The sequence below is a fragment of the Pelophylax lessonae genome (assembly GCF_965119305.1).
Source record: "Pelophylax lessonae genome assembly, chromosome: 9".
Classification (NCBI taxonomy): Eukaryota; Metazoa; Chordata; class Amphibia; order Anura; family Ranidae; genus Pelophylax; species Pelophylax lessonae.
This window is the reverse complement of record NC_138776.1, coordinates 273,318,172-273,344,022: the sequence shown is the minus strand read 5'-3', so window position 1 is coordinate 273,344,022 and position 25,851 is coordinate 273,318,172. Positions and strand designations below refer to the sequence as shown.

Here is a 25,851-nt window from a genome sequence, read left to right as displayed (position 1 = left end):
CGCCTGGAACTTGATGATGAATGCCACCTTTGTGACCTGGGAGGATCTTTATCTTCGCGGGCTGAGTTGCGGGCTGAGTGATGTCTTTCAGACCTAGAAGGGCTTTAGGAAAAAATAACAGAACAGAAGAAAAAAACCCAAACATTACAGGGAGAGGAATAAAACCAATCTTACCTGTAATGTAAGGGCTGGCCACCAGGGGGCAGTGAAACATCCATATCACTATAGGAAAACTGCAAGAGACCCATGAATGAGTGACAGGCAGAGGGGAGGCATGAAGCCTAAGCCCATAATCACAGCCATCTCTCACCTGTAACAGATTCCTGCAGAGCACAGGGAAGCCGCTGGAAACACTGCTGAGCAAACCCACCGACAGCTGAAACTGACAGCTATTTGAATTTGCCGCTGGAATTACATCACCACCCCCCCCCCCCACACACACCTGTGCGAACCAAGCCTCGATTCAGATCGAGCTCGGAAGGCACCAGGAAGCAGTGGAGCGGAGGGGAAGGACGCGGAATGGAACGCTGTGCGTCCCACAGCCAAACTAGACCCCAGGGAAAGATAAGTAACAACAACAGGAAGAAACACAAAATACAAACTGCTGCCATAAAATGTAAAGCAGGGTACATCACCACTTCCACGACCAGACCTTGGACCATACGGACACCGCGGCTGCACACATGATAGGGCGTATTAATGGGCCTCCTGCTAATAGCTGGGACGATTGGCCAAATGTCGCTTTGCCTGCCATTGGCCAGGCTTGTAAGCTCTTCTGACAACCGACTCCACACCCGTGTCCTACCCCACTAATAGCTAGGACATGAAGGGGACACCACCGGATCCAACGTGCAGACCGCCAGGCCTGAATCGGGAATCTTCATGAGGTAAGATTTGACCATAATCCTTTGAGGAGGACAAAAAAGGAACACGGCCTCTGGCATGGAGTAAAAATTTATGGGAGTGGGGTCCTATGAGGTGGGAGGAGGCGGGACTAACCCACACGTAAGCTGCCATGGAGTCTGTCAGGAAAGCAGTTTATCTCAAGATCATATAACACATCTTTCCCAAGCATTTTTTATTTTTTTCCTGCCGTATATTGTGATTTTGAACAAAGCAGTCCAGCTTTTAGCTGGACTGTTTTTAACTCCAGCCCTGACGTTATTTGATCTTAGTGAATTTCACATTGCTCATAACGTTCCTGATGGAGGTATAGTGAATTGCATTTGCGCCTTCGCCTAGTCGCTGCTCACTTCTGCAAAATTAACTCCAAGCTAAACTCATTAGCATCTTAACCACTTGCTGACCGCCGCACGACTATTTGCAGGACTAAAATACACTCTTAGAAAAGTATACTGTTAAATAACACCCCACTTCAATCTGTGGTATTGGGGGGCCACTGGTCTACCATAGTATTGCAAGTAGTTTTTTTTTTAAATTTTGCTACTCAAGTACTGAAAGTAAGAGTACAAGTACTGTGTTATGTAGTTATTAAAGAAAGAAGTCAAAAGTTTGAACATCATATTGTTTTTTATTATTTCAAATGCAGCTTTTATTTATACATAGAGTAGCATTTATTTTCGTATGCGCTGATAATACACAATGTTTTGAGCTTCATGAAACCTCCATCTACTGTTCTGGCAGTGGTAATTTTTATAATAGTAACGAGTAACTATGCAGCACAAAAAAAAAAAATATTGGAGTAGAAGTATTGAAATCATTGAAAAAAATGTAGCGAAGTAAAAGTGGAAGTAGGAGAAAAAAATTCTACTCTAGGAAAGTACAGATACCGCATTTCTGTACTTAAGTACAGTAGTGAAGTAGTTCTACTTAGTTACTATACATCTCTGGGCAAATTTTAGAACACATGGCGTTGTTCACGGCGGCCATATTTGTTTACATTTGGGAGAACTTTGACCCATGACACAGCCGTCAGGTGGAACAGGACAGCCAATTGAAACATTCCAGCACATGGACAGTCCCCCTACCCTATAAATAGACCTGAGCTGGCGGCCATTTCACATTCCGCTTTCTGCCAGTGTAGGGAGAGGTCTGCTGTGCTCATCAGGCAGAGTTTGCCAGACACATATAGTGCTGTGAAGATCCACAAAAGTCCTTTCCAGGGCTGGTATTTTGGTATAGGCCTTCTACAGTCTCTTTTCAGGTTAGGAACAGGTATCCTGTGGTTGCTTTAGGTGCAGTTAGAGAACGGCTGCAGTCACAAATCGCTCTGTCAATGTCCACAAAAGTCCTTTTCAGGGCTGGTATTTTGGTATAGGTCCAGTCTCTCTTCATTATAGGGACAGGTTATCCAGTCTGTGCTGTAGGGGCAGTTAGAGATCGTCATCTGCAGTGACACAAATCGCTCTGTTAATGTCCACAAAAGTCATTTAAAGTGCTCCAATGTTGTTATAGGGTCTATTACAGTCTCTTTAGTATAGGGAGAGGTATCCTGTGGTTGCTGTAGGGGCAGTTAGAGATCGTCAGCAGTGACACAAATCGCTCTGTCAATGTCCACAGAAGTCATTTAAAGGGCTGCAAATTTTTTGGTATCTGTGTGCAGTGCACTAAAAAGGGGGGGGGATGGGGGAGGGGGTTAATCCACAGTATGATATACTTTGTAGAAAGCATATTATAGTGGATTAGTAGTATTATTGTGCACTGTGCAGCATTGTGACAGGTGTGGTGGTGAGACTGAGCGTTTCTGCAGCAACTCTACACACAGTGGCAAACTCCCTGGCCAATTATTTGTAGAACTGGTGTGATAGACCAGTGCCCCCCCAATACCACATATTGAAGTGGGGTGTTAGCTGAGTATACTTTTATAAGTGTATTTGTGTCCTGCAACAATATTGCCTTTTTTGCTGAGTGAAGTCTGGTACACACAGTGCCAAACTCGCTGGCCAATTTTTTGAACTGGTGTGATACACCAATGCCCCCCCCCCCCCCCCAATGCCACATATTGAAGTGGGGTGTTATTTAACAGTATACTTTTCTAAGAGTGTATTTTAGTCCTGCAAAAATGTGGCCTCTCTTGCTGTGTTGACTGTGCTGCACACAGTGACAACAGTTACTGGCCAATTATTTGTAGAACTGGTGTGATAAAACTGTGGCCCCCCAATATCACATATTGAAGCGGGGTGTTATTTAACAGTATACTTTTCTAAGAGTGTATTGTAGTCCTGCAAAAATTTGGCCTCTTTTTCTGTGTTAACTATGCTACACACAGTGACAACAGATACTGGCCAATTATTTGTAGGTCTGATGTGATACACTTGTGGCCCCCCAATACCACAGATTGAAGCGGGGTGTTATCTACCTCTTTCCAGGTATACTGCGATTCTCTAGACTTTTGTCACAGCTTAATTAAAAAACATGACAGGCCGAGGAAGAGGCAGAGACGTAGGCAGGGGTGGTAGAGGTAGGGCAGGAGCAGTAGGCCGGAGCCTAACTGTGAAGTTTCAAAAGCCGCGTGCAATTACGACAAAGGACGCACCAGACTTGGTTGAGTGGGTCACTCAGCCTTCCTCTTCTGCACCCTCCTCATCCTCTCTATCTGCACCCTCTTCACGCTCTGCTGTGTGCACCCCCAAAGACACGACTACCACCACCACATACCCTCCACTTGAGTCACTGGAATTATTTTCCGAACCATCACAAGACGTTTGCGATGCAAAGCCATTGTTGGCATCGGATCAAGAAGAGGAGGTATCAACAGCCGCCACTCAGCAGTCTGACGACAGTACCCAGATCAGCCCAAGGAGGTTGGTTCCCGCTGTTGCTGCCTACTCCGAGATCTCGAATGTTAGTGGTGGGGAAGGTGACGTGGATGATGACGTGTCTATGGATGTCACGTGGGTGTCCACAAGAAAGGAAGGGGAAGGGAGTTCAGAGGGAGAGACGGACTGGCAGATAGGGAGGAGAGGCAGGCAGAACTTGCATTGCACAAGAGGTAGAAAGCAGACTGCAAATGTATCAGGAGCGAGCCATCAACCATGTACAGTCACATCTGGCACTCCCAGGACACCGGCACATGTCTCCGCAGTGTGGGATTTTTTAAATGTGTTCGTTGCGGACAACATTGTTGCCATCTGCAGCCTTTGCAGGCAACGCATAAGTCCCGGTAAGCCCAACACTCACCTAGGGATGACCGCCTTAAGAAGGCACCTGAACTCCCATCACCGTGCCAAGTGGGAGCAACACCATCAGAACCCACAAAGCCACACTCCAGGCTCTCACCGTCCAGCCCCTTCTCCTTCTCCTCTCTCCTCACATTTGCCCTCCACTCCACCTTCCATGATGCCGTCGTCACGTTGTTCTGGAAAAGGGCAGGCTTCTGTGGTCCAAATGTTGGAGCGGAAAAAAATGATGACGCCGGATAACCCTCTTGCCCAACGTTTGACTGCTGGCTTGTCAGAACCGATAGCCCGCCAACTACTGCCATATCAACTGGTGGACTCGGAGGCCTTTTGTAAATTTGTGGCCATTGGAACACCACAATGGAAAGTCCCAGGCAGGAAATATTTCTCGCAGAAAGGCATTCCAGAGCTGTATGGCCATGTTCAGCGGCAAGTGAATATATCTCTGGCACACAGTGTTGGTGCCAAGATACATCTGACCACAGACACATGGTCTAGCAAACATGGGCAGGGAAGGTATATCACTTTTACTGCCCACTGGATGAACCTTCTGGCCCGTGGCACCCGTGTAGATTTAGTTGTACCGCCACGGATTGCAAGCAGGCCTGCCTCTTCTTCTCCTCCTCCATCCTCCCTCTCCTCCTCAGCTGACTCCTCCTCTTCCGCTGCTACCGTCTCTTCTCCTGCGCCGCCCAAAATCCCCAGAACCTATTCCACATGCCAGGTGAGACGTTGCCATGCTGTGCTGCGTCTGTTGTGCCTGGAAGCCAAGAGCCACACTTGTCCTGCACTCCTTTCATCTTTGCGTTCACAGGCAGATCAGTGGCTGAGACCGCTCAATTTGACAGTTGGTAAAGTGGTGTGCGACAACGGTGCCAATCTGCTGAGCGCGCTGAAACAGGGCAAATTAACACACGTGCCATGCATGGCACACGTCCTGAACTTGGTGGTGCAGCGATTCGTTGGCAAATACCCTGGGGTCCAGGACTTCTTGTGGCAGGGAAATCTCAGGCCATTTCTGAAGATCTTACACAGCCATGGCTCGCCTTGCTGAGATTCAGCGGCGACACAACCTGCCCATCAGGCGTCTTATTTGTGACTGCACGACATGATGGAACTCAACGTTGCATATGCTCGATAGGCTGCTCCACCAGAAACGTGCAGTTAATGACTACCTGTTCGAACTCGGCGGCAGGACAGGTTCTGGGGAGCTTGGGTTTTTTTCACCCCGCCAGTGGCTGCTCATGCGGGATGCATGCAGACTTCTGCGGCCATTTGATGAGATCACCAAACTGGTCAGTCACGGCCAGGGCGCCATAAGTGACATCATACCTTACGCCTTCTTTCTGGAGCGTGCATTGCGTCGTGTCATTGATCAAGCCGTCGAGGAGCAGGAGCAGGAAGATCAGGAAGTCACAATGTTGGATGAATTCCCAGTGGGTGCTACTCCAGCTGAGACAAGTCAACAACAGGAGTCTGAAGAAGAGTCAGAGAAGGATGGTTCCGGGACAGATGAGGAAGAGCAAGAAGAGCATGCTTTAAACCTTTCTAGGATCCCTGGTGTTATCCATGGATGGGGGGAGGAGAACGAGGACGACACTATCCTGGATGATGAGCTGGAAGCAGGCCACTATACCGCTTCCAGTTTAGTGGGAATGGGGGCCTACATGCTGCAGTGTTTTAAGGGGGACCCCTGTATAAAACACATAAAGGCCAAGGACCAGTACTGGGTGGCAACGTACTTAGACCCCCGGTACAAACACAAAATGGCGGAAATGTTACCACAATCACAGAGGGCGGTCAGAATACAGCACTTCCAGGCCTTGCTGAGGGAAATGCTGCATTCTGCTTTTCCGTGCGCTGGCAGAGGAATTTCCAGTCACAGAGAGACAGTTGCGGGTAGCAATCCAACAGTGCCTGCAAGAAGAGGGCGGTTGGAAGATGTCTTGGTCACTTCAGATATGAGATCCTTCTTTCAGCCGAACCATCGACAGCTTTACTCCGGATGTAGCATGAGGGAACGCCTAGACCAACAGGTGTCCGACTACATCGGGTTAACGGCCGATGTGGACGCTCTGAGGAGTGATGAACCACTGGACTACTGGGTGGGCAGGCTTGACCTCTGGCCAGAGCTTGCACAATTTTCAATGGAAATGTTGGCTTGCCCCCCCGTCCAGTGTCCTGTCTGAAAGGACGTTCAGCGCAGCAGGGGGGATCGTGACCGATAAGCGTACTCGCCTAGCTCATGACAGTGTAGACTACCTCACATTTATAAAAATTAATGAGACATGGATCTCTGAGGAGTTCAACACATGTGACCAGTAGACCAGGTTTCATCGAAATTCCAGGCCACAAATATCCGAAAGACCGCCATCCACCCACAACAATTCCTGGTCCTTGGCTTCGCTACATACAGCGGCATAAAAGGCATTTCATATCCATTAAATGGCAAATTTTTGGGGCCTTTCAGGGCCGACAATTAATTTTTCTGTGAATGCCTAATGTACCTCCAGCCACCAAATACTAAGTTCTTTGCTATCAGTTCAAACCATGTGAGCTAATTTTTGGAGCCTATACAGGCCGCCACTTACTTCTGTATACTGTGAATGCCTACTGTACCTCTAGCCATCAAAACCTAAGTTCTTTGCTGTCAGTTCAACCCATGTGAGCTAATTTTTGCAGCCTATACAGGCCGACACTTACTGTTCTGTGTACTGTGAATGCCTACTGTACCTCTAGCCATCAAATACTAGGTTCTTTGCTTTCAGTTCAACCCATGTGAGCTCATTTTTGCAGCCTATACAGGCCGACACTTACTTCTGTATACTGTGTGAATGCCTAATGTACCTTCAGCCACAGAATACTACGTACTTAGTTGTCAGGTAAGCCCATGTGGGCTAATTTATGGAGCCTATACAGGCCGACACTTACTTATGTATCTTGTGAACGCCTACTGTAACTCTAGCCATCAAAAACGAAGTTCTTTGCTGTCAGTTCAAACCATGTGAGCTAATTTTTGCAGCCTATACAGGCCGCCACTTACTTCTGTATACTGTGAATGCCTACTGTACCTCCAGCCATCAAATATACTACGTTCTTTGCTGTCAGTTCAACCCATGTGAGCTCATTTTTGCAGCCTATACAGGCCGACACTTACTGTTCTGTGTACTGTAAATGCCTACTGTACCTCTAGCCATCAAAAACGAAGTTCTTTGCTGTCAGTTCAACCCATGTGAGCTAATTTTTGCAGCCTATACAGGCCGACACTTACTGTTCTGTGTACTGTCAATGCCTACTGTACCTCTAGCCATCAAAAACGAAGTTCTTTGCTGTCAGTTCAACCCATGTGAGCTAATTTTTGCAGCCTATACAGGCCGACACTTACTGTTCTGTGTACTGTGAATGCCTACTGTACCTTTAGCCATCAAATACTACGTTCTTTGCTTTCAGTTCAACCCATGTGAGCTAATTTTTGCAGCCTATACCGGCCACCACTTACTTCTGTATACTGTGAATGCCTACTGTACCTCTAGCCATCATATACTACGTTCTTTGCTGTCAGTTCAACCCATGTGAGCTCATTTTTGCAGCCTATACAGGCCGACACTTACTGTTCTGTGTACTGTAAATGCCTACTGTACCTCTAGCCATCAAAAACGAAGTTCTTTGCTGTCAGTTCAACCCATGTGAGCTAATTTTTGCAGCCTATACAGGCCGACACTTACTGTTCTGTGTACTGTCAATGCCTACTGTACCTCTAGCCATCAAAAACGAAGTTCTTTGCTGTCAGTTCAACCCATGTGAGCTAATTTTTGCAGCCTATACAGGCCGACACTTACTGTTCTGTGTACTGTGAATGCCTACTGTACCTTTAGCCATCAAATACTACGTTCTTTGCTTTCAGTTCAACCCATGTGAGCTAATTTTTGCAGCCTATACCGGCCACCACTTACTTCTGTATACTGTGAATGCCTACTGTACCTCTAGCCATCATATACTACGTTCTTTGCTGTCAGTTCAACCCATGTGAGCTCATTTTTGCAGCCTATACAGGCCGACACTTACTGTTCTGTGTACTGTAAATGCCTACTGTACCTCTAGCCATCAAAAACGAAGTTCTTTGCTGTCAGTTCAACCCATGTGAGCTAATTTTTGCAGCCTATACAGGCCGACACTTACTGTTCTGTGTACTGTGAATGCCTACTGTACCTTTAGCCATCAAATACTACGTTCTTTGCTTTCATTTCAACCCATGTGAGCTAATTTTTGCAGCCTATACCGGCCGCCACTTACTTCTGTATACTGTGAATGCCTACTGTACCTCCAGCCATCAAATACACTACGTTGTTTGCTGTCAGTTAAACCCATGCGGGCTAATTTTGGGGCCTATACAGGCCGATACTTACTTCTGTATACTGTGTGAATGCCTAATGTACCTTCAGCCAAAGAATACTACGTACTTAGCTGTCAGGTAAACCCATGTGGGCTAATTTTTGGAGCCTATACAGGCCGACACTTACTTATGTATCCTGTGAACGCCTACTGTACCTCTAGCCATCAAAAACAAAGTTCTTTGCTGTCAGTTCAAACCACGTGAGCTAATTTTTGGAGCCTATACAGGCCGACACTTACTTATGTATCCTGTGAACACCTACTGTACCTCTAGCCATCAAAAACGAAGTTCTTTGCTGTCAGTTCAAACCATGTGAGATAATTTTTGGAGCCTATACAGGCCATGTATCCTGTGAACGCCTACTGTACCTCTAGCCATCAAAAACAAAGTTCTTTGCTGTCAGTTCAAACCACGTGAGCTAATTTTTGGAGCCTATACAGGCCGACACTTACTTATGTATCCTGTGAACACCTACTGTACCTCTAGCCATCAAAAACGAAGTTCTTTGCTGTCAGTTCAAACCATGTGAGATAATTTTTGGAGCCTATACAGGCCATGTATCCTGTGAACGCCTACTGTACCTCTAGCCATCAAAAACGAAGTTCTTTGCTGTCAGTTCAAACCCCGCGAGCTAATTTTTGGAGCCTATACAGGCTGACACCTAATTCTGTATACTGTGAACGCCTACTGTACCTCTAGCCATCAAAAACGAAGTTCTTTGCTGTCAGTTCAAACCCCGTGAGCTAATTTTTGGAGCCTATACTGGCCGACACTTACTTATGTATCCTGTGAACGCCTACCTCTAGCCATCAAAAACAAAGTTCTTTGCTGTCAGTTAAACCCATGTGGGCTAATTTTTGGGGCCAATACTGGCCGACACTTACTTCTGTATCCTGTGAATTTCTAATGTACCTTCAGCCACAGAATACTACGTTCTTAGTCTGTCAGGTAAACCCATGTGGGCTAATTTTTGGAGCCTATACAGGCCATGTATCCTGCGAACACCTACTGTACCTCTAGCCATCAAAAACGAACTTCTTTGCTGTCAGTTAAACCCATGTGGGCTAATTTTTGAGGCCAATACTGGCCGACACTTATTTCTGTATCCTGTGAATGCCTAATGTACCTTCAGCCACAGAATACAACGTTCTTAGCTGTCAGGTAAAGGCATGTGGACTAATTTTTGGGGCCTGGAATGACCGACACTTACTTCTTTATCCAGTGAATGCCTAATTTTTCAGACTGGAAATGAAAATCACTGGGTCTGTAGAGGTTCCGCCAAATTTTGGAATGGATGTGGACCCATTTTACAGATGTGTGAATGGACCCTATATGTATTAGACATGTATTTACCGGCTGCTGTCAGTTCTGGCTGATTTATGAAAAAAATATATATATTATTTGCTGTAAAAAAAAAAAAAAAAGATTTAGGGCAACTTTTTCAATTGCAATACTTCTGTTATGACATTGTCCATGTGCTATTTGTGCACAGCTAGTACGTCTTTTGTGTCTGCAAATATGACCTAAACGTTTTTAACATTCGCCTCCCATTAAAGTCAATGGGGCCAGCCGCGAACTCGCGGTTCGCGGACTTTTGAGAAAATTTGCGGCTGGCGTTTGCGAACTGCCCCGGCCGATGTTCGTTCATCACTACTGGCTGGCACTGTGAGACTCTAATATGCAGCACTGATGGACACTGATAGGCGGCACTGATATACAGCATTGATGGGCATTGATAGGTGGCACTGATGGGCAATGATTGGCACTGGTGGGCAGCACTGATAGATGGTAATGATGGGCAGCACTGACGAGGAGGGCACTAACATGCTCCCTGAGCACTGATTGGCATCAATGGTGGCATGGGTGGGCATCCCTGGTGGCCATGGGTCAGCAATCCCTGGTGGCTCTAGTGGCATCCCCCAAGGGTCTGCACTGGTAATAAATGCTCTGATTACAAGCACAGACCCCCCCCCCCCCACACACACACACACACACACACTTACTTTGCAATATGAATGTCATTTCTTCACGGCTGAAAATGGCCCTCACCATGATTAGCCAGTTGATTGTGACCACTTCCTGGAATGTGTGCAACCCAATTTGGTGTCATTTCTAGTCCAGGGCGAACGCCTATGTGCCATTTGCAATTTATTTTAAAGGTATTTTGCTTTATTTTAAAAATGGTGCACACAGACCTAGGCCAGTGATGTTAATCCTTAACCCAACCTAAATGTTTTTGCCCTACATTTCCCATAATGCTCATGTACTCTGCAGTGTAGATGAGCATCATGGGAAATGTTGTTACAAAACACCTGTGTTGCCAAGGTTCACTATCACTGACCTAGGCCAACTAAAAGGGTGAAACAAACAAAAATAAAATTCCCAGTTCAATTTGCCAACCAGTCTGCTTACCAACCAAATTAACCTGTCTAACAGTTTGCGTCAAAACAGGGGTTTAGTTTGCACATAATTACCTTTCAGGAGGTATGGGCCACCTCCAGGCTCACCTGCCCCCTATCTATCTTATAAATTCATTAGAGTAGGACTGCAGGTAATACAGGGAGCCGTGAAGTGGCCCTGCAGCTTTCACATGCGTTTGCAAATGTGTGCTAACTAAACCCCTGTTTTGACGCAAACTGTTAGACAGGTTAATTTGGTTGGTAAGCAGACTGGTTGGCAAATTGAACTGGGAATTTTATTTGTGCGTTGCCCTTCCATGTGTTCTTTGCTATGAAGGCCAGTTATAGGTGGGGGCAGAGGCCATTTTCTTTGCAACTAAAAAGGTGAGTCAGTCATGCATGAATACAGCGCTGTAGCAATCTTTTATTTAGTAATCATTTTTCCTGGTGCCTCCATGGGAGCATACCAATGATAGAGCTTCGCCTCTACTCCTCCTTCAGGACTAGTGAATAGCATAAATTAAGGACTGACCCCCTGTCCAAGGATTCTCCTTTTTTTCCTCATACCTTCTTGACTGGTGAAGAGTTTGCAGTATGTACTTACCTGCTGACCATCTGGCAACTTCCGCCTGGGTTAAGCCTCTCCCGTGCGCAGTCCCTGTTCTTGGGTCGCTCAAAGCACTAATAAGACTGGGAACCCCTTTGGTGGATCTGGGGGTACTGTGCAGAGTTTCCTCATAGGAACGCATTCTGCCTACAGAGAAAAACATTTTGGATGAATTGCTTGCAGGTTTTTGCAGAAGGACCCACTATCTCTGACCTCCTTGTTTTCCTTTTTTTATGTGTATGTTGTTTTGTCTTCCTTTCTTTCTCCTCTCTCTCTCTATTCTCTAATTTATCTTCCCTTCCCCCCCCCCTCCCTTTTTCTTTTTTTAAAAAAAGAAAGGAAAGGTACCCCTTTTAATTTTCATCTTTTACCTTCTCTCCAGTTTCCTTTTTTATGGGTTGTTTCTCTCTCCATCCACGTGTGCTTCTCGCATGGAGTGCCCCCATACGTCCTCTCGGCGTTAGGGTTAGTGTTCGGAGGAGTCAAAAGCGGCCATCTTGGTTAAGGGAAACATTCAGGGCTTTTTTGCCCATTGTTTCCCTTAACATTGTAGTCAATGGAGGAGGAGGGATTTCTGGCTCCCTCCCTCCTCCTTTCCTTATTAAGGGACCATTTGCCTTGGAGTTCTCCAGGCTGATGGTTGCCTGCCTCCTCCTCCTCTTCTTAAACCCAAGGTAATGCCTTGCATTCTGCGGGGCAGCAGGGTGTGGGAGAAGAAAAAAAAATAAAAAATAATAATTAAAAAAAAATAATATATATATGGAGAGGAAGCTTTTATTTTCTTTTTCATCATCTTCCTATCCTTTCCCATGGGAAGAGGAGCCTGCTTCCTGCTCTCTCTCTAAATATCCTTCTTTCATCTATGCTATTTTTTGTGTCCAGTCAGCCCTCCTGTAACGCGATGAGCCACTCATCTCGTATTCAAGATCATCACAATAGGTATAGGACCACCTCTCGTGAGTATATATATAGGTAATAAAAGAGTGCATTGTTGGGCTGACAAGAGTCCTTTATTTCAGCCCTACTCATTCTAGAAGATCAGGAAGGTCCTCAAGACACCACGACGATGACAGCCCTGATCGCAGGTCCCGCCACAGATCTTCAGAGAGATCAAGATCAAAACATCATCGCTCTCCCTCTGCATCCCCCTTGTGGATGCAGAGGGTATACACACCACGGAAGCCAAAGTTGATGCTTTAGTAAAAGCTCCAGCCCCAACCAACGTCCAACAGCTGCGATCATACCTGGGCTTGCTGAACTATTACCACAAATTCCTGCCAGATCTAGCACACGCTTTGTTTCCATTAAACAAGCTTTTGGAGAAATACTCCAGATGGAACTGGTCGGCTGCATGCCAACGTGCTTTTGAAGTTTCTAAGCGAAAGCTGTTGGCGTCACGCATGCTTGTGCACTATGACCTCCAAAGGCCTCTCACCTTGGCTTGTGATGCCTCGCCCTATGGTCTAGGGGCTGTACTATCTCACGTTTTACCAGAAGGGTCAGAGAAACCTGTGGCATTCGCCTCCAGGTCCTTGACAAAAGCAGAAAGCAATTACTCTCACATTGACAAAGAGGCTCTAGCGCTCATATGGGCAATTAAGAAGTTTCATCTTTACCTGTATGGTAGGGAATTCACCATACTGACTGATCATAAACCACTCCTTCAGATCTTTAGCCCTGACAAAGGCATCTCCCAGACGACTGCGGCCCGTCTTCAACGCTATGCCCTATTCTTGGGAGCATATAGCTACAAAATCCAGTATCGCAGCCATGATGCCAATGCTAATGCGGACGCCATGTCCCGTCTGACAGGGACATTAACAGACTCTTCTCCACCGGTCAAGAGTTGTCGTTACACCAGCCTGTCCTTTCTGTCTTCAAGGGAAGTAGCAGCCCACACAGCCAAGGATACCTTCCTTAAGACAATACTCTCCTGGGTACGGTACGGTTGGCCTGCAACTGTCACACAGGATTATGAATCTTACTTCCGTAGGCGTCTGGAATTAACTGTGTCTGGCAACTGTGTTTTATGGGGAGACCGAGTGATCGTTCCACAGACCCTCCGGAGACACATTCTGGACTTGCTACATACTGGTCATCCCGGGGGCACACGTATGAAACAAAAGACCCGAGGCTATGTGTGGTGGCCGAACCTCGACTCCGATATCACGACATATGTGAATGCTTGTGCTGGATGTGCACAAACTGCAAGGGACCCTCCTCGAGGGTGCGTCCAGCCCTGGACTTGGCCCACGGTTCCCTGGTTTTGCCTACACTTGGACTTTGCAGGCCCGATCAGAGGACACACCTTTTTGATCATTATTGATGCCCATTCAAAGTGGCCTGAGGTCATTCCTGTTACCCAGCCGACGACTAAGGCGACGATTCCCATACTGTTACATCTCGCTGCTACGTTTGGATACCCCAGACAAATTGTCACAGACAACGGTGCACAATTCACAAGCCAGGAGTTTCAGAGTTTCCTGACTGCCCACAACATCAAACACAAGTTGACCGCACCTTACCAACCGGCTACAAATGGTCAAGCAGAAAGGTTTGTACAGACCTTCAAACGCTATTTCAAAGCTACTGTGGCTACAAGTAAACAACAGTCCCTGTCACCCCAGCAGCTGGACTCCTTCCTTTCTGCTTACAGAACCACACCACATGCAACCACTGGGAAAACTCCAGCTGAACTTCTTTTGGGTTGGCAGCCATGGACTGTTTTGGACATGCTCCGCCCTCAAACGGTCCAGGAACATGTACGGCAGTCCCAAGACAAGAGGGTCGAACACGATGAGATTCCCCGGTTTACAGCCCAGCAAAAGGTATGGGCTCGATCTTATGGCGCTTCCAAGACTCGTTGGCTTCCTGCTATAGTCGCAGAGACTTTGGGACCCAAAATGTATAGGGTCTGCCAGGAAGATGGTTCCATTTGCAGACGGCATGCAGACCAATTGCGTCCTCGTTCTTAGCTTCCCGAATCCCTGACATCGGCTGCACCTCCAGTGTCTCAAGGATCTGCTCCTACCGGATCAGGAGGCATTAAGACTGATGCTTGGGGGAACTCTGAACTTTTGAACTCTATAACAGTATTGCCCCCTATGTACTGCCCCCTGTGTACTGCCCCCTGTGTACTGCCCCCTGTGTACTGCCCCCTGTGTATTGCCCCCTGTGTATTGCCCCCAGTGTATTTCCCCCTGTGGGTCGCCTCCTCCTTACTCCTTCCTGTATAGTTACACACTCAGAGATAAAGGGGTTGTAAACCTCGGAAATGAGAAATGAACAAAGTATATCCTTCTATAGTGTGCACTGACCTCATATCACAGCACCTCGTGTGCTTCCTATCTGCTCTCTTCCCTCCGTTATCTGCATTAGTTACTTATATCAGTCTGTGCCGTCACCACAGAATCCTGGAGAAGCCCCCCAGCACATAGCAGGTGATTGATCGTCTCAGCTGTGCATGTTTTCCTATGATGTCATATAGAGGGGGTGTGTCCTGTCCCTACACTCGGATCTCAGATTACACTCAGCTTTCCTCTCTATGCTGTGCAATGTGTGATATCAGATCCCCACCCCGCCTGCTGGTGCAGAGAAAAAGCCTTTGATCTGTGTGTTTTAGATGGCTGTAGAGGAGATATGGCAGTAGATAAACAGGTACAACATATGTAGAAGGATTTGTTTCATCTCTGTGTATCCCCTGAGGCCGGTCACTGGGTACATATGGAGGGTTTACATCCAATCAGATCATCAGGTGATCCTTCTGACACCAACAAATTCTCCCCCCAGGACTGACTTGTTGGGGGTGCAGGAGGACAGCTCCAGGCTATCAATGTAGAATTGGCAGCACAGGATGTGAGAGAAGTTCTGATCAGTATATCACCTGTTACGTCTCACCCTCCAATGTCACCCCCAAAAATCAACCCCCCCTATCACCCTCCGATGTCACCCCCAAAAATCAATCCCCCCCATCACCCCAATCATCACCCTCCGATGTCACCCTCAAAAATCAATCCCCCATCACCCCAATCATCACCCCCAGATGTCACCCCCAAAAATGTATTCCCCTATCACCCCAATCATCACCCTCCGATGTCACCCCCAAAACTCAATCCCCCATCACCCCAATCATCACCCTCCAATGTCACCCCCAAAAATCAATCCCCCCATCACCCCAATCATCACCCTCCGATGTCACCCCCAAAAATCAATCCCCCCTATCACCCTCCGATGTCACCCCCAAAAATCAATCCCCCCATCACCCCAATCATCACCCTCCGATGTCACCCCCAAAATCAATCCCCCATTACCCCAATCATCACCCTCCGATGTCACCCCCAAAAATCAATCCCCCTATCACCCCAATCATCACCCTCCAATGTCACCCCCAAAAATCAATCCCCCATCACCCCAATCATCACCCTCTGATGTCACCCCCAAAAATCAATCATCCTCCGATGTCACCCCCAAAAATCAATCACCCATAACCCCAATCATCACCCTCCGATGTCACCCCCAAAAATCAATCCCCCATTACCCCAATCATCACCCTCCGATGTCACCCCCAAAAATCAATCCCCCTATCACCCCAATCATCACCCTCCGATGTCACCCCCAAAAATCAATCCCCCATTACCCCAATCATCACCCTTCAATGTCACCCCCAAAAATCAATCCCCCTATCACTCCAATCATCACCCTCCGATGTCACCCCCAAAAATCAATCCCCCATCACTCCAATCATCACCCTCCGATGTCACCCCCAAAAATCAATCCCCCCTATCACCCCAATCATTACCCTCAGATGTCACCCCCAAAAATCAATCCCCCATCACCCCAATCATCACCCTCCGATGTCACCCCCAAAAATCAATCCCCCTATCACCCCAATCATCACCCTCCAATGTCACCCCCAAAAATCAATCCCCCATCGCCCCAATCATCACCCTTCAATGTTACCCCCAAAAATCATTCCCCCCATCACCCCAATCATCACCCTCCGATGTCACCCCCAAAAATCAATCCCCCTCCGATGTCACCCCCAAAAATCAATCCCCCATCACCCCAATCATCACCCTCTGATGTCACCCCCAAAAATCAATCCCCCATTACCCCAATCATCACCCTCCGATGTCACCCCCAAAAATCAATCCCCCTATCACCCCAATCATCACCCTCCGATGTCACCCCCAAAAATCAATCCCCCATTACCCCAATCATCACCCTTCAATGTCACCCCCAAAAATCAATCCCCCTATCACTCCAATCATCACCCTCCGATGTCACCCCCAAAAATCAATCCCCCATCACTCCAATCATCACCCTCCGATGTCACCCCCAAAAATCAATCCCCCCTATCACCCCAATCATTACCCTCAGATGTCACCCCCAAAAATCAATCCCCCATCACCCCAATCATCACCCTCCGATGTCACCCCCAAAAATCAATCCCCCTATCACCCCAATCATCACCCTCCAATGTCACCCCCAAAAATCAATCCCCCATCGCCCCAATCATCACCCTTCAATGTTACCCCCAAAAATCATTCCCCCCATCACCCCAATCATCACCCTCCGATGTCACCCCCAAAAATCAATCCCCCTCCGATGTCACCCCCAAAAATCAATCCCCCATCACCCCAATCATCACCCTCCGATGTCACCCCCAAAAATCAATCCCCCTATCACCCCAATCATCACCCTTCAATGTCACCCCCAAAAATCAATCCCCCATCGCCCCAATCATCACCCTCCAATGTCACCCCCAAAAATCAATCACCCTCCGATGTCACCCCCAAAAATCAATCCTCCTATCAACCCAATCATAGGAACATTGTACATTTATATTATTCTTATTACAATATTTTACAATCCTCTAAATGTTGGGGATCTTCCATACCAGTAGTAGATCCTCTATGAATCCAAATCCAGCCTAACTAAACATATATACAGGTCCTAAAGGGAACATGACCCCTCCCCCCACCATCCCATATAGGGATTATAGGGGGAGAACCCCCCCCCTCCCCCCACCATCCCATATAGAGATTATAGAGGGAGAACCCCTCCCCCCACCATCCCATATAGAGATTATAGAGGGAGAACCCCTCCCCCACCATCCCATATAGGGATTATAGAGGGAGAATGCCCCCCTCCCCCCACCATCCCATATAGGAATTATAGAGGGAGAACCCCTCCCCCCACCATTCCATATAGAGATTATAGAGGGAGAACCCCTCCCCCCACCATCCCATATAGAGATTATAGAGGGAGAACCCCTCCCCCCACCATCCCATATAGGGATTATAGAGGGAGAATGCCCCCCTCCCCCCACCATCCCATATAGGAATTATAGAGGGAGAACCCCTCCCCCCACCATTCCATATAGAGATTATAGAGGGAGAACCCCTCCCCCCACCATCCCATATAGAGATTATAGAGGGAGAACCCCTCCCCCCACCATCCCATATAGAGATTATAGAGGGAGAACCCCTCCCCCCACCATCCCATATAGGGATTATAGAGGGAGAACCCCTCCCCCCACCATCCCATATAGGGATTATAGAGGGAGAACCCCTCCCCCACATTTCTGTACACAGTACACACCATCAGATAAGAAAAATGAGGAGTTGATAGAAATCCAACAGATATGAATAATTCTGTAACTCCGAGTATATGATCGGTATCTATGGAGATGGATCTGAGTGATGTCACTGATAAAGAATGGGGGATGGGAGAATAAAGTGCTGTGATGTCACGTGTCCCCCATGTGAATGTAGAATATTCCCCAATATAGTACTTGTACCTCTCATATATCCCAGAAGCCTCAGCACTACCCCCCTCCCCCCCTACATTCTATATAAGGAAGCCGATTCCTGCCACAATCCGGTGACCTCTGCAGAACTCCTGATTTGTGGGCTTTAGGAAGGTGATGGAATATTGGGGTCCCTGGGGGATCCACCATCAGAAATTCCCCAGACATATTTCCTAAGACCCCCCCCCCCCCATCCTTTCCTTTATCTATTTCTATACCACTGTGTGAGGCACTGTGTGAGGTTCTGTTTAATACCCGGGTACATAAGGGGGTGACTGAGCTGTCACAGCGCCCCCTCTCTATACTGTGTAGACATAAGTACTACAACAGCTTCACCTTTATCAGATTCCCTAATAAGAAGATCTTTCCAGTGTATAAGATTCTGTATATCCGGATATTCCGCTCTACTGATGTTATGTTACTTCTCTCTAAATGGGAATAATTCCTCATATTCAGCCTATAATATAATATCATGTGTCTGGATTTCTCTCTGCAGGTTGTGGGTGTGTGACGTGACTTCCTCTGGCTGGGAGGATCTCCGATCCATTCTTATCACTAACCGATCCCTCATCAAACTGGAGATATCATGTAATAATCTGGAAGACTCTGGAATAAAACTTCTATGTGAGGGGCTCAGACATCCCGGCTGTACTCTGCAGGATCTGAGGTGAGTCCTTGTCTGCCATAAAAAGTCCCCAGACTTCCTCTGTCCTGGCTCTGGGCAGTGAGTGTCTATCTCCCCCTCTCTGCTCCTGGTGGGGGTTCTGTTCAGGTATGAAGGTCCTATGTACATAACCCCCCTCCGGAGTCTGTCACGATTCGACCACGCCCACGGCGACTAGCTAACCAAGACGCGGTGAATCGTGACTGGGGAAGTATAAGGGGATAACAGATTAAAGAAAATTCATACTGAGTAATTAGATTGGCTGCAATACTTTCACAGCCTGCACTGCCTTCAGTCACCACTAGAGGGAGACTCCACTCCAATCCAGCTGGCTGACCACACACAGGCAGATACAAATCTTACATACAATCTGGTGCACTCTAAGGGTTGGGGAGCAGTTTAGCAATTACCACACACTACTAGGATTCCTCCAGCTATCCTGCCAGCTAGAACCCCTGTGTTGATCACTCTTCCCACTGTCCCTACACCCACACACCACAAACGATAGCCTGCCACCACCCAACAGTTTGTCCGCAGACTGGTCTGCTGGGACACCACACACACGCAGATCTCCGTCTGGTGTACAATCTGCATGCAATTTGCCAACACACAGTGCAATTGCATACAGATTGGCATGTAGCGTATATATCAAGCGATTTAGGCACTAAAATGCAAATAAAATCTCTCTAGAGGTATGAGTCCTAGCTTAGTACACAGAAGTCACTTATTAATTTTATAATTTAATATCACAAAAGTGGGCAGTGCATAAAAAATATATACAAAGCAAAAACAGTTCCAAAAATACAAAAAAGATAAAAAGACACACAATTGGCAATTTGCTATGAAAATAAAAGGGAATAACACAGAAATAAACTTTACCTAAGCTTATCTCTTTGGCAGAAGCATACCGGAAATCGTGCGGGAACTCCCCAGTTCAGAACTGGCTTCAAGGAAGAACAATGTGCAAATCTCAGATCCCCAATTTATTGGAATATTGATGTGGGCTGGACTTTAGCCCTTAACGAATCAGCCACAAGGGGTTGCCCCCAGCTCAGCCCACCCGAAGTCCTGTGTTCTGAACTGACCATAGTTGAATTGGCCCAGAATGGCGCTGACCGCTGGGCCAGGGATAGGAGTTCTGACACCAGCGCATCGGTCTGATTCCGACAGTACCAAACACTGCTTGCCTATCGCAATCAGGCGCCATACAAAGGTTTTGTGCAATTCTCCAGGACCCCACCCATGCCACAGACACAAATTCATATGTACTCGTAGCCCCATATGTGAGCCACGAGAAGGAATTATTTTCATCTCTCTGCCACTAATATTTTAACTTTTATGAGAGATAAAATACATTCCTTTGATCTGATAAAAGCAGCAACAGCTCACAGACGGTTCGGAACCTATTGTCACCCTCCTGCGGATTTCTGCAGCCAAAATGACTAGCAGTCTTCTTTGAAGCCTCCGGATGGTGACAATTCTCTTGTTCAATTGCATGGGGGACCTTATTGGCATGTAGGTGTCAACTCTATCTTAGGATGGCCCCTGTCTTTTCAAATGCTAATAACAGGACATGTGTGTGTGTGACTGATACTAAATGAATTAACTCAAAATGACACTACATCTACAGATCACTCACTTCATATTTCATATTTCGCTATCACAAAGCTACCCTATATCTGACATTTATGTTACAGGAGTCCCCCCACAACCCCATATTATACTATGTAGAGCGGGGCAGTCAGCTTCATCTTATTGTATTTTCTTCCTTTCTGTTGGATTTCCTCATTACAAACGATTTCTCCATAAGATGAGTAGAGTTCTCCTCTGGTGAGGAGCGTCCTCCATATATTCTCCTTCTGGAGGGTTTTACCCATTTCTGAATTTCAGGTTTTCTGGGTGATATCACCAGGAAAGTGTCCTTTGTGTCTCCTGTCTTTCTGTGTGATTACTTCTGTCTGCAGATGTGTGACGTCACCAACACATGGGTCAAATGTCGGGGGCGATATCGGCCTGTTCAAAAAAAAATGTCTGACATTCGGCCCGTGTGTACTGTAGTCCAGGAGAAAGAGAGGTGTAGCCGCTCAGGTGTGTGTCTAAAACCAGGTGCAGGTCGGATCCGTAGTCCAGGAACATGCGAAAATTGAAAAAGTAAGACCGCACTCCGGTTAATGGTTTAGTTGAAATCAAAAAATTGTTTCCTTTATTCTTCAAGTAAAAGCAAAAAGACAGACAGTGTACAAGCAGACGTATAGGTTGATGCGTTTCACGACATTCCCAGTCGCTTACTCATAACCACACTGTGAGATTGCAAAGGTCGGCCGAGTATTTTTAAGAAAGTCAATCAATTAACATCAATCAAGTGGTATGAAAAACACATGTTGAAACACTTGGACAGATGATTTTGCCGAACTGTTTGCAATAACATAGTGAGGACATTTTAATTGCACATAAGATCCCGATAGGGAAAAGTGATAAAGAGTTTAAACAAACGATTACAAAAACATAAAAACATATGTACACAACGGATTCTCTCAGAAAACAGGCTACATAAATATATATATATAGAAGAAAAAATTATTATATAAATGTGAAAAGTAAACTATCACCTATATGAGTATATATAATTGTATAAAGATCTTATTTGTGTAATGAAAAACAAACTCCAAGGCAGAGATGGAGATGTATATAAAAATCAAAAAAGAAATATGAAGAAAAAGGGGAGCCTATATGAAAAAGAAGAAAACCAGTGTGAAAGGTATGCGGTAATCACCAATGAAATAAAATCCACATATTATGGAACACACTAAAAAAGACAAACACATGCATAATATATAATATGTTTAAAATATGTTTACATTTTAGAATTCAAATCACTGGTGACACACACATACAAAGCTCCAATATATGAATAGTGATATTCAGCTAAAAGCCCATGAAGGGTATGGGAAATAGAGATGTATAGAACTGTTCGCCGGCGAACAGTTCCCGGCGAACTTCGCATGTTCGCGTTCGCCGCTGCGGGCGAACATATGCGATGTTCGGTCCGCCTCCTATACATCATCATTGAGGCAAACTTTGACCCTGAACATCACAGTCAGCAGACACATTCCAGGCCAATCAGCATACCTCCCTCCCACACCCTCCCACCTCCTATAAATAAGGAAGGGCAGCATCCATCTTACATCATTTCTGTGTTACTGAGAGCAGGGAAAGTGCTGCTGCTGCTGTTATAGCTAGGGACAGTTCCCGGTCTTGTTAGCCAGTGTTCTTGGTACACTCCTGCTGTAAGGACAGCACCCCAAAAAGCCCTTCCTAGGGCTGGTATTTGAGGTTTTTTTTTGGATATATATCTATTGTCCCCAAATGCCCTTTTGAGGGCTGGTATTTGTGTAATTTTTTTGGTTCTGTGATATATATATATATATATATATATATATATATATACAGTATATATATATTGTCCCCAAAAGCCCCTTTGAGGGCTGGTATTTGTGTAATTTTTTTGGTTCTGTGATATATATATATATATATATATATATATATATATACAGTATATATATATTGTCCCCAAAAGCCCCTTTGAGAGCTGGTATTTGAGTATTTTTTTAATATATGTAGCATGTCCAGAACCAGAAAAAAAAATTAATATAGGTGTAAAAGGGGTTCCCACCATCCCTGCTCTACTGCAAAATTATCTTTTTTTTCTGGTTCTGGACATGCTACAGAGCTGAAACTTCACAGGTACACTTTTTAGACCCCCCAGATGCTAAATCCAAAGAAATTTTTTATTTTTATTTTTTTTTTAATTTTTCCAATAATTGGCTCTCTATCAAAAAATTACAATTTTTAAGAACTTTTTTTTGTGTGATCCCTCTCTGGCATGCCACAGTCCAGGTGTTAGTCCCCTTGAAACAACTTTTCCATTACTATTGTGGCCAGAAAGAGTCCCTGTGGGTTTTAAAATTCGCCTGCCTATTGAAGTCTATGGCGGTTTGCCCGGTTCGCCGGTTCGCGAACATTCGCCGATGTTCGCGTTCGCCGTTCACGAACGGCGAATTTTAGGTTCGTGACATCACTAATGGGAAAGTGCTGGAGTGAGGGTAAAAATAATCATATATGAGTGTTTAAAGTAACACTCAATAAAGGTGTACTAAACACCAAAAATATTGATCCACAAATATTCAAAAGACTGAAGCCTGTGTAGGAGAGAAACCGTGTGCATAAACATGTCCAAATTGTGGAAAAACGGTCTCATTATAAAAAGATACATATTAAAAATTGATATCAAATACTGGAAATAATCCAGGTAAATCTAATAGACATGTGTAAAACAGCAGATGTGCATATATATATATATACGCATGCAAAAACAGTAATCGCTGTTGATTTGTAAACGATAAATACTGAATATATAGAAATCATTATAATTAAGCGCATATAAGACAAAAGCCACACATGTGTAGGTTTAAAAAAAAAATACACATGTCTGGATAAGATGTATCTATAACACAATAGAATGTATCTATAACATATGCACATATCGACCAAAACAAAAGTCGACATATGGATATCAAATGAGAACGAAACCACAAAAGATACGATGGAGAAAAACCCTCCCACCTATACTATCATCAAATGTATATCAAATCTAAATCCACAAAACAACAGAGTTATACGGAACTAGTATATATAGAAAACATAACAATATAAATGTTTCCATAAAAACTCTTAGGACAAGAATTTACCAGGGAGAGCAAAACTATAGCACACAACTCTCTCAAGATAAAAATCGCTGTTAAAGTGCCATACACAAACCGATATGGTCCAACTATGTGGATATAGTAAAAAAGATGGAAATACGGGAAATACCCATAAGGAGCCCACCTATATATACAGAGCACATATATGGACAACTCAAGGAACAACAACCCGGGAAGGGGATGTCACTCGTAAAAATGAGTGACATCCCATTCCCAATTTAGGCCGTGTGGCATCCGAGTATGGAGCCTGAAAATCCACAAAACTTCTTTCCTGCAGAGAAGTCGGAACACATCACCGCCTCTGATGGGTTTGGTGATGTGATCTATGACTTGTACCTATACCAATGCTGTATCGCCCCCATGAGTGTTGTTAAAATGTTGTGCTACATTTGTAGATTTAAGTGTGCGTATGTCGCTAAGATGTTCCCTAAAACGTTCCTTAAAGAGGAAGTAAACCCTCCTCAGGAAGTTGTACCTATAGGTAAGCCTATGATAAGGCTTACCTATAAGTACTGTAAATATCTCCTAAACATGTACCGTTTAGGAGATATTTACCTTTAATGCAGCCAGTGACGTCACTGGCGCATGCGCTCTGAAGGAACGGCAGATCGTGCCGTTCCTTCAGAGCCCCGTGCCGTGACCATCGGCTCCCGCGCGCGTGCGCGGGAGTGACGTCACCGCGGCTCCGGCCAATCAGATGGCCGGATGCCGCGATCCCGGAAGACGGGCGACTATACATGTCGCCCGTCATACAGGTAAGCGGACGGCACGGCGGGGGCTCGTTCTAAGGTAAGTATTTCATAATGAGCTACTATGCGATGCATACTAGCTCATTATGGGTTTCTCTTTCAGGATGTAAAGAAGAGAAAAAAAATTTTTCTCGGTTTACAACCTCTTTAAGTTTGCGCGTGGTTCTACCAACGTATTGTGCGGAGCATGCTTTACATGTGATAAGGTAAATTACATACTGAGTATTGCAATTGAAGAATTTGCATATATCATATGTTTTGTTGTTGTGGCTAGAAATAAAGTTGTTTCTCTGCAGGATGTGAGGACAGGTTACACAATCCGTCATGCCACATCTAAAATTGCCCTTAAAATGTAACCAAGTGGTAGATGTATTGCATTTTTTAGAGGCATACAAACTGGGTGACAAGCAGTGCTTTAACTGGGCCGGTACGCCCCGGTACTCAGTAACGCCACTTCTGTGGAAAGCTGTAGAGAGTATCGCCACCTCTCCCTGCTCCCAGAACGTAATTTTAACGTACCGGTACGCAGGGCTGATCCATCATCCACTGACGAAAAGGGGGGGGGGGGCGCCGCTCTGCAGACACAACATCGATGCCGATCGCTGACCAGAGCCTCTGCTGTGTCCCTCCCTCTGTAGCACAAACACTGACCGTGACGTCATATGCCCGGCCCGCCGCCCCAGCATTCACAGCGGAGGAGGAACTTATTCCTCCGCGCGCGCGGCAGTGCTCCATCCCCCACCCCCTCCAGCAGAGCGTGGTGTGGTGTCCTGACTGAGACTCCTGACTCCTGAGCACCTGCCTGGCCTGCCACCTGCCACCACAGCACCTGCCTGGCCTGCCACCTGCCACCACAGCACCTGCCTGACCTGCCACCTGCCACCACAGCACCTGCCTGGCCTGCCACCTGCCACCACAGCACCTGCCTGGCCTGCCGTGCCATCCTTCCTGCCACCAGCACAACACATCAGGTGAGTTACCATTACCACCAGGCCCAAAATATCCTGGCTTCGTGCCGGTTCACACTAGTGCAGCTGCGGAGATCACATGTAATTCGGAGCGCACTGCTCCTTCATTACATGCGATCTCATGTGCAGATGCGAATTCAGCCATACACTTTGTATGGCTGAAATTCGCACTGCACCCGCACAAAAGATGCACAGGACCCTTTTTCCAGCCGCATCAGGATCGGATCGCACAGTGGTTCACACTTGTGCGATTCGATCCTGTGCGAACTGTCAGATCGCACTGCGATATGCGATCAAATTGGGGGTGTCGTTAACATTTAATTGACACCCCCTGCGTATCGCATATGGCAGTGTGAAC

General features: G+C 46.1%; 1 protein-coding gene across 1 annotated transcript in view; it reads left to right on the top strand.

Annotated features, from left to right (window-relative positions):
- The window catches only part of LOC309562632 (NACHT, LRR and PYD domains-containing protein 12-like), a 187,015-nt gene that overhangs the window by 141,169 nt on the left and 19,995 nt on the right, over positions 1 to 25,851 (top strand). The window contains exon 6 of the mRNA XM_082266888.1: positions 18,846 to 19,016. Coding sequence (XP_082123014.1) covers positions 18,846 to 19,016 — 171 coding nt within the window. The remainder of the gene's footprint in view (positions 1 to 18,845; positions 19,017 to 25,851) is intronic.